General features: G+C 35.4%; 1 protein-coding gene and 1 long non-coding RNA gene across 2 annotated transcripts; one reads left to right on the plus strand and one right to left on the minus strand.

The window, feature by feature from the left end:
• The first annotated feature begins 2,509 nt into the window (after positions 1-2,509).
• LOC9306313 (ABC transporter B family member 9) lies at positions 2,510-8,318 on the plus strand. Its single transcript, XM_021016537.1, has 11 exons — positions 2,510-2,810; positions 3,868-4,188; positions 4,269-4,490; positions 4,556-4,794; positions 4,887-5,412; positions 5,505-5,778; positions 5,858-6,452; positions 6,540-6,768; positions 6,846-7,112; positions 7,204-7,467; positions 7,557-8,318. Exons 1-11 carry the CDS (start codon positions 2,595-2,597, stop codon positions 8,199-8,201), a joined length of 3,798 nt encoding a protein of 1,265 aa, XP_020872196.1. The 5' UTR covers positions 2,510-2,594; the 3' UTR covers positions 8,202-8,318.
• Positions 8,319-8,986: 668 nt separating this feature from the next.
• LOC110226033 lies at positions 8,987-10,046 on the minus strand. Its single transcript, XR_002330152.1, has 2 exons — positions 9,793-10,046; positions 8,987-9,393 (listed from the first exon to the last, which is right to left on the minus strand). It is a non-coding gene; the product is annotated as an uncharacterized LOC110226033 (long non-coding RNA).
• Between the last annotated feature and the right edge of the window lie 43 nt (positions 10,047-10,089).

A 10,089-nucleotide genomic window follows, 5' to 3' on the forward strand; every position in this document is an offset into this window, starting at 1 on the left:
TTTTTTTTTTGTCAAAGGAAACAACACTCTGTTGCTGGCTTGCTGCCTTTGTATAAGAACTCGTTTACATTGATTATTAGCTCGGGTTCATCGTGGAACGTCAGAGAACGGCCGGGGAAAAGAGTCCACTAACCACTAACGACTGCTTCAAGTCAAACCGTGACTATACAAAAACGGAAAAACCCAATAACTTGCTAGGGATGAGTATCACTATATATAGTCATGCTAGATCACACAAGTTGTCAAGAAGATGACTGAGAAATGATTTGCGGAATTCTTCCCCGCCGAAGCTCCGGAAAAAATCGTATTTACAAGTGCTAGAAATATCAAAAGCCATGGAAAAAGGATGGAGAAGAGATCAAAATTTCGCAAGTAAAAAAATGTGAAAAGGAGAAAATTTGTCGTTAAGACCGACCCATAGTTTTACGATGCCTAAAATCTAAAAGAATTTGATTCCCATTATGAAAAAAATTACAAATTTATTAAAATTTTGTGGGAATAAGACTCGATCTCGTCATCTTCCAGCTACAGAAAAAAAAAAAAGTCAATTACCACTACACTATAAGACATTTTTACAAATTAAATACGCCTTAAGATTTTACTATAAAACACCAGCTTGTTGTTCTTTACATCAGAACCAGACCTGCTTGTCGTTGATTGATTCGAATACTTGGGATATTTTGAGTCAATCAACTTCAAACTAGAAATATTAAATTGAAAGGCAAAAGAAAAGAGAAATCATAGGCGATAGGCCATAATTTATAATTGAGAAAAAAGGACATAGTTTATAATCACCGTAACGAACTCATCACAAGACATACATTTCATCCGAAGTATACAAATTTCATTTTGGTAAAGGCAATATATATAAATTATCAAAGCATTTTTCCAGATATATTTTTTTTCATCTGATCAATACTTAAATGTAAAATATATTGTATCAAATAATATTGTTTGTTCAATAGAATAACATGTTTTTTTTTTATAAACTTAGAATAACATGTTTTGTTGATATAACATTATATTTTATGTTTGTTTACATAAAATAACATGTTACACGTTACTTTTCAATATTTCTTTTATTGTATAGTAAGTGTGTACTATCCAAAGTAGGTTTGGGCATAAAATCCGAAAACCGATCCGAAACCAATCCGAAAAATCCGGTTCCGAACCCGAACCGAATAGTCACAAAACCCGAACGGATAATGAATTCTCCTATCCGAATTATCCGAACCGAACCCGATCCGAACCGAAAACCGAAAATAAAATTATATATCCAAAAATATTAGTTATATTTAGCTATAATTTTATAACAAATAACAAAATATTCTAAATAACCTAGATATTGGAAATTTTTAGTTATATTTGTTAATACATATTTTTGTAAAACTTTGTCAAATTTTAGTAAAATTAAACTATTTTTTATTTAAATTGAACATTTTTTAGTTTTTTTCTTTCTCGAAAACCGATCTGAAACCAATTTGAATCCGACACTATCCGAACCGAACCCGATCCGAATAGTCATAAAATCCGAATGGATAATAAACTATCCTACCAGAATTATCTGAATCCGAATAAATTCAAACCGAATCCGATCCGAAATCCGAATGTCCAGGCCTATTAATATATATGTATATCTATATATATATATATCCCACCAAAACAAATAAAATCAAGAAAGAAAATAATAATATACCCAAGATTCAATTTGCTAGGCGCGCGCCAATAGAACATTTATAAAGGAACCAAGTATTTGGAGGTTAATCAGATATTTTACTTTCCATATTTTTATATATATTATGTTAATGTGAAAATAAAAAACACGATGTTAAAAAATGATATCCAACCAACGATGAGTTGACCTAATGGTCAAATTTCTTGGTTTCCAAAAATGTAGAAATCTTGGAAATCACGGATTAGGAAGGATCTGTTCTCCAAAGAAATGTTAAATTTCATGGTTTGGGCTTCGTCCTAAGAGATGTATGGGCCTACGGGATCATAACCTCCTAATCATAATATATACATTATATATATTTGATATATATATATATATATATATATATATATATCATATCATTTTTATTAGTTTTATAAGAAAATTAAAAGTAAGTATAAATATATTTGATCGTTAGCCTAAGCCAATTAAGCGGGCACATAAATCTAAAAAGATTGTTGATTTTTCGTTGGAATAGGCCATGTATGAAACTTCCAGTGTTTGGCCAGGGAAACAACGAATTTTCGTAGAACATTGATAATACCTATTTCAAAAATGTAAACAAGGAAAGATATCTTGAAAATAAGAAAAACATAGGAAAAATAAACAAAAACATACAAAGAAGGGAAAATTTGGTTTTCAATATATATAACAAATATCTCTTTTAGGAGATGCTCAACTGCAAGCATTCAGTTTTCTACTAGTCTGAGTATATTTTTGGTAAAAATATTTCCAATTAATTATGACTCATATATATATGTGCATAGGGTTGTCTTGCAATCAGTGCAAGTCTCTACTCTGGTATTTGGTAGAAAAAAAAAAGACACTTCTAAGATAAAGATTAAGGGCAAATATTTTGAAGGAAGGTGAGAGGGAAGCAATGGAGGATGAGAAAAGCAAGAAGAGTAGAGTGAAAGATGAAAAAGTGTCATTTTACAAGCTTTTCTCGTTTGCTGACAGAAATGACGTAGTTTTGATGACTGTCGGGACCATCTCCGCCGTGGCCAATGGCCTAACTCAGCCGCTTTTGACTCTACTATTCGGCCAGCTCATCAACGCATTTGGCTCCTCTGAAATCTTTCAAGAAGTCTCCAAGGTAACTTCTTAATCTTTGAAGAAATCTTTGTTTGTTCATATACTGATGAGTTAAGATTCATGTATCGTGTAAATCTTGTTATCTTACTTAGTTGTCCCTGGATTTAAGTTTAAACTATTAGAAACGATTTATCAAATTGTTGATCATCATTATCAGAACAGAAAACTTAGTTATCATCATATTCATATACATAGACATTCGTGTATTTTATTTATTTTTTTTTTTTTCCAATTTCTTAATTAATTGCAACTAGGAAATATATCCAAACTTTATCATCATGTCATTTTCCTATATTTTCTAATATACACTTACCTTATAAACATATATATATATATATATATAAAGTATTTGTATATAAAAGGTACTCTTAGTTGTCTTTTATAATGTTTTCAAATTCAAATTGTTCTTCTTAACCTGGAATAATAATTTATTTTGTTCTTATTTTACATATCTTTCAAATCATATCAATTTTTCATTTTATTTCTTTAAATTATTTCATTTTCCGTATATTTTCATTATCATCATTTCATATTTGTCTATATATTCTATTACATATACCGATATACGTTTGGTTTAAAGATTTCTCGGAATTCAGAATTTTCTGATATATATGTTTCCGATATGGTTATGGTTTGTTTTCAATCACAGTGATTGAATCACAAAAAAAAAAAAAAAACTAATAATATAAATGGTCAACAAGTCGGTTGGACACTTCACTAAGATATTTATAAATTTAGTTCAATAAAATTTTAAAATATATAAGAAAACTAAATATTCTGTTAAGAAAAAATTGAAAATTTTGAAACTAATTGGCGCCTAAACCATTTAGACATAAACAAATCTCCAACTCCAACATCCGACTATTTTACAATTTTAATTGTTTCATATATTTCTATATAGATAGATAACCTTTCGCATAATGAAAATAACCTCATAATAAATATTGTAATTTTCACAATAGATAAATGAGTTTGAATCTCTTACTATCTACATTGATTTAGTATTTGCAATCCATTACTGCTTCTTATGTTACTTTTACCGGGGAACAAATATTCAGATTGCAGTGAAGATTCTTTACCTTGCGGTGTATGCCTGTGTCTTCTCTTTTCTGCGTAAGTCCACACTTGTTCTTATTTCCTCCCCTGATCAGGTTTGCCCTAACTTGGTGTCCAAGTTAACCTATGTAATTGTCTTTTATGCAGAGGTTTCATGTTGGATTGTGACTGGAGAGCGTCAATCCTCCAGAATTCGCAATCTATACCTGAAGACGATATTGAGACAAGACATTGAGTTCTTCGACACTGAGACAAACACAGGAGAAGTCATCGGAAGAATGTCTGGAGACACCATTTTGATTCAAGAAGCCATGGGAGAAAAGGTTTTTGAGTTTTATATTCTGAAGTTTTGTTGTAGAAAGAGACGCTAAAACAAAACTGATTGTTTTTATATATTATGCAGGTCGGGAAATTTATACAATTAATATCAACCTTCATTGGTGGATTTGTGGTTGCTTTTATAAGGGGATGGGAACTCACTTTGGTTCTTATGGCGTGCATTCCGTTGATCGTGGCCGTTGGTGCAACAATGGCACTGACCATGTCTAAAATGGTTGGGAATAGACAAGCCGCTTACGGGGAAGCTGGAAACGTAGTAGAACAAGCCGTAGGTGCCATTAGAACAGTAAGTTTTCGCCTTTGAAATCCTCGTGTTTTAGCTTGTACAGGAATTAAGAGATTGGATTTCAGGTGGCAGCGTTCACGGGGGAGAAACAAGCGATAGAAAAATATAACAAAAAGCTCGAGATTGCTTATAAGACTACGGTTAAACAAGGGCTAGTCTCGGGTCTAGGCCTCGGGGCTATGTTGTTTGTGATCTTCTCTAGCTACGGTTTCGCGGTTTGGTACGGTGCCAAGTTAATAATGGAGAAAGGTTACAATGGTGGACAAGTCATGAACGTGATTTTTTCGGTCCTGACTGGTGGGATGTGAGGATACATTCATCTCATAGATAATTACTTGTCCTAAAAGCAATCTTGTGCTGCTAAAAGCCCTAATTCTTACATATTTCACTTTGTAGGTCATTAGGAGAGACATCTCCGTGTCTTAATGCTTTTGCTTCTGGACAAGCTGCAACCTTCAAAATGTTCAAGACAATCAAGAGGAACCCAAAGATTGATGCTTATGACGCAACCGGTGTAGTCTTGGAGGAGATTCGAGGAGACATCGAGTTGAGAGACGTGCATTTCCACTACCCGGCGAGACCTGACGTGCCGATTTTCTCTGGATTCTCCTTGTTTGTACCGAGCGGCACGACTATGGCTCTGGTGGGGCAGAGCGGGAGCGGGAAGTCTACAGTGATCAGTTTGATTGAAAGATTCTATGATCCAATATCAGGGGAGGTGCTAATAGACAACAATGATTTAAAGAAGCTTCAACTAAAATGGATCAGAAGCAAGATTGGTCTTGTAAGCCAAGAGCCTATACTCTTCGCCACAACAATAAGAGAGAACATTGCATATGGAAAAGAAGACGCAACTGATCACGAGATTAAAACCGCGACTGAGCTCGCTAACGCATCTCAATTCATTGGGAATTTTCCAGAGGTATTTGAATTTTTGCAGCTAATTATAGCTAGAACTTAGAATCATATAGTTGAGTTCATATTTTCATGAAAACTTTGGGTTTTTTTTTCTAGGGGTTAGACGCAATGGTAGGAGAGAATGGGACACAATTATCTGGTGGACAGAAACAGAGGATCGCTATCGCGAGAGCGATTCTGAAAAACCCGAAAATCCTTCTACTAGATGAAGCTACAAGCGCTTTAGATGCAGAATCTGAACACATTGTTCAGGATGCGCTAGTGAACCTAATGGCTTATCGAACCACCGTCGTGGTGGCTCACAGGCTGACGACTATAAGAACAGCAAACACAATAGCTGTTGTGCAAGAGGGAAAAATCGTCGAGAAAGGTATATTTTTGACGAAAGTGATCAAGTTTGATATGTATAATCAAAGCATATGGTATAATGGTTTTATGGTGTTACATAGGAACTCACGAGGAAATGATTCAAGATCCAGAGGGAGCGTATTCACAACTTGTTCGTCTACAAGAAGGATCAAAGGAAGGAACAAGAATTAAAGAACCAGAGAGTTATGACATTGATATGTCAGTTGGTCAAACCGGAAGTTATAGGCTCTCATCAACGGTGAGTAAGAACACTATGAGAAGTCGCTTGAATGATGAACATCACGAGGGTAGCTCTTACGAAAACAAAACCGCTGAAAAGAAGCACGAGAAAGTATCGTTGAGACGGCTTGCTCACCTCAATAAGGCAGAGATTCCGGTTCTGTTGCTTGGTTCAGTGGCTGCTATGGTTCATGGCACAATGTTTCCAGTCTTTGGTTATCTACTATCAAGCTCCATCAACATGTTCTTTGAACCTGCTGATAAATTGAAGAAAGATGCACGTTTCTGGACGCTCATTTACATCATACTTGGTTTGGTCAATTTGGTAGCAGTTCCAATCCAAAACTATTTCTTCGGTATCGCCGGGGGAAAACTGATCAAACGCATCAGATGGATGACGTTTGATAAAGTCTTACACCAAGAGATTAGTTGGTTCGATAATACCTCAAATTCTAGGTATATAATTGTTTTATAAATAAAAACCTCACTATTTTTTTGGATGAACCAAAAAAGTTGGTTTGTTTCATATTTCATTTTGTCCAGTGGTGCTATTGGAGCAAGGTTGTCAACGGATGCTTCAACAGTGAGAAGTCTGGTTGGTGATGCTTTGGCTATGATCGTCGGAAGTATAACGAATGTTACCGCTGGTTTGGTAATAGCGTTTGTGGCTAATTGGATGCTAGCTCTCATTGTTCTTGCTATTTCACCGATTATATTTATCCAAGGATACCTTCAGACTAAGTTTCTCAGCGGTTTTAGCGAAGATGCAAAAGTTAGTCTTCAACGTTTTGGCTTAATCCCATAAACTAGTTTGATCATTGTTTGTTGACCTAATTTACTTTGGTTCAGATGAAGTATGAAGAGGCAAGCCAGATTGCAAATGATGCCGTGAGCAGCATAAGGACAGTAGCATCCTTCTGCGTGGAGAAAAAAGTGATGAACTTATATGAGAAAAAATGCGAGGGACCGAAGAAACAAGGTGTTAGGTTAGGAATCGTGAGTGGTTTGGGTTACGGTTTCTCATTCTTTGCCCTCTATTGCATCAATGCGTTATGTTTCTTTATCGGTTCATTGTTGATTCAACACGGGAAAGCCACATTTAGAGAATTCTTCATCGTAAGAGCCAAGCCAAACCAAATTCATCTTACATTTGGTTTAGTTCTTTTTTTTTTTTTTTTTATATGATTTTGAGTTTTGTATGTTGTAGGTTTTCTTTGCACTAACGGTCACCGCAATAGGAATATCTCAAACGAGTGCGATGGCGCCTGACATGACCAAAGCCAAAGACTCCGCAGCTTCAATTTTTGATATTCTTGATAGTAAACCGAAGATCGACTCGAGTTCAGATGAAGGAACAACGTTAGAAATTGTTAAGGGCGACATCGAGTTCCAACACGTTAGCTTCCGTTACCCGACGCGGCCAGACGTTAATATTTTCCTAGATTTGTGCTTGACTATCCCCTCCGGCAAGGTAACAATGTCATAAAAACAGAGTATTTCTCGGTTTAGTCATATACCAAAGGGTTAACACATTCTGTTTTGTTTTCTTTGGTTTTGTAGACCGTTGCATTGGTGGGAGAGAGCGGGAGTGGGAAATCGACGGTGATAAGCATGATTGAGAGATTCTATGACCCGGATTCAGGCAAGATTCTTCTAGACCAAGTCGAGATTCAAACATTCAAATTGAGTTGGCTAAGACAACAAATGGGTCTAGTTAGCCAAGAACCAATTCTCTTCAATGAGACAATTAAATCAAACATTGCTTATGGCAAAACCGGAGGATTCACTGAGGAAGACATCATATCCGCAGCAAAAGCAGCCAATGCACATAACTTCATCAGCTCATTGCCTGAAGGGTACGAAACTTCTGTAGGAGAACGCGGCGTTCAACTATCAGGTGGTCAGAAACAGAGAATTGCTATCGCTCGTGCGATTCTTAAAGACCCTAAGATTCTTCTGCTAGACGAAGCGACAAGCGCGCTAGACGCAGAGTCTGAGCGGGTGGTGCAAGATGCACTTGAGAGGGTTATGGTGAACCGAACCACAGTGGTGGTGGCTCACCGGCTTAGTACGATCAAGAACGCAGATGTGATCGCAGTTGTTAAAAATGGTGTGATTGCGGAGAAAGGAAGACATGAGAGGCTCATGAAGATTTCTGGTGGTGCGTATGCTTCGCTTGTAGCGCTTCATATGAGTACCAACTGAGACTAACCAGCTATGTGATCGCTTAATGTGTTTTACCCTTTTTACTTATGTATCTTGTGTGTTTGTTTTGATTGTAGTCTAGCTGTTTTGGCATTTGTTATGAACTCATTCCGAGAGTTTTTTTACATTGAATCTATAATAAACTCAAACATAGCTTGATTTACTTGGAATAAAGTGAGTTTGAGGAATAAGACATAAAGGATGTCAAAAATTTCTCTAATTAGATATTGAGTCTTGACGGTCCATAATCAAATAACAAAAAAGGGAGAAAAGTTGGAGGATGTTAGAATAGTAGAGAAAAATGATATGAGATTCCAAGTTTGATCATGTATTATTGAGATTACATATTTTGTGGGAGGAATAATTCTATGACAAGCAAATTATTTTGTTAATTTTTTTGGCTAAAGCATGCTTTCTGCCATGAAGTGTTTTTTTTTTTTTTAAACCTTCAGTTGTCAAGTTACAAAAAAAAAAAAAAAAAAAAAAAAAAAAAATCTACAACAAACTATTTGAACAAAATAATATTAAAACTTTTAGCAGGAGTTTGACCGATACTGATAACCATTACGGGCCTGGCCCAGATAGATGCGGCCCGGCCAATTTGATATCTCTAATTTCTGAGTAACTCCGTAACCACGTGCTTAAGGACAACACTCCGCTTACTTCATTGGTTTCTTTTATTTCCTACTAGTATTAAGCCCGTACATTCGTACGGGCGAAATTTATTTGATGATAAATAACTGTAATTTCCGTTTTCAAACGTAAGTGTGGGTTAGTCACATTAATACATATATGATCAAAATTTAACATTAAAGAGATTGAAGGAAATTATTCAACGTACAATTTCAATAACTAATAACTTCTCAACAATGATCAACCTCAATCGTACTGAACGCTAATTAAAAAATTATGTGATACCAAACATTCAATGGTCCTATCACAAGAATCAACAATGGCCTATAAGTTTTAAATCACCACAATGCTTTTCAGAATGCCGTAGATATGTATCGACGTTAGCTTTTTGTTGTACGTGGTGAAACGCCACCCTTAGCGAGTTTCTAATTAGAGATGTGGTGGCGAAACAATTTGAGATCTTATGGTCAGTCGGGAGATTCAGTGGCTTGATACACATGTTTGAGAACCTTGTTTTCAACTATCACTTTCTCCGGGAGCTCTTATGTCTAACTTGTTGCTGCCCAAAAAAAACCGAAGTTCAGAAAACCAGAGAACCGATAGTGAGATATACAAATGAAAAGAGAGATATCCTTTTCCAACAGAGAACAGAGATATTTGGTCGAGTAATCTACAAAAGGGATGTATAAAACAAAGAGAAGTAAATCAGAAAAAATTGTGGTTCAGAGAATCTAACTACAGATCGAGTAATTATTGCTGCTTTTTACGTTCGTTATGAATAATGTTTTGAACATGGGGTCACTTATAACAAAAAAGCAGTAATCGACATATCTAGTAAAATCAAACTATTTATATATAAATAGATAAAAATCAAAACAGAGAGAAAAGCAATATGTTGATTACATGTTCGTCTAAAAAAAAATTCAGATTTTATGGTGATTTGGATTATTGGGATCACCTTATGAGAGGAGGAGGAAGACGACCAGAGGTGGAAAGTTGGAATGAATGAACTGTGAGGATGAAATAAGAATTTGGTGTTAAGGGATCATGTTCGGCTGTCGAGCAGGAAAGACAGTTCTATAATAGTAACAATAATTTTTTTATGGTGATTTGGATAAAGTGAAGGGAGAAACAATTGTGATAATCGATTGTGTCATTGTGTGATATATATACATGGTGATTTGATGAAACTGATGAGAGTAGGAAGTTAAATTTGGGGATCGTGGAATGCAAAGAGGAGAACGTGGGATTTTGT

This window comes from Arabidopsis lyrata (genome assembly GCF_000004255.2).
Source record: "Arabidopsis lyrata subsp. lyrata unplaced genomic scaffold ARALYscaffold_7, whole genome shotgun sequence".
Classification (NCBI taxonomy): domain Eukaryota; kingdom Viridiplantae; phylum Streptophyta; class Magnoliopsida; order Brassicales; family Brassicaceae; genus Arabidopsis; species Arabidopsis lyrata.

Excerpts from the sequence above, each read along its gene's own strand:
- LOC9306313 (XM_021016537.1), top strand. The coding sequence starts at position 2,595 with ATGGAGGATGAGAAAAGCAAGAAGAGTAGAGTGAAAGATGAAAAAGTG. Across the intron at positions 4,491-4,555 it reads CCGTAGGTGCCATTAGAACA|GTGGCAGCGTTCACGGGGGA; the intron begins GTAAGTTTTCGC and ends ATTGGATTTCAG. Across the intron at positions 5,779-5,857 it reads GGGAAAAATCGTCGAGAAAG|GAACTCACGAGGAAATGATT; the intron begins GTATATTTTTGA and ends GGTGTTACATAG.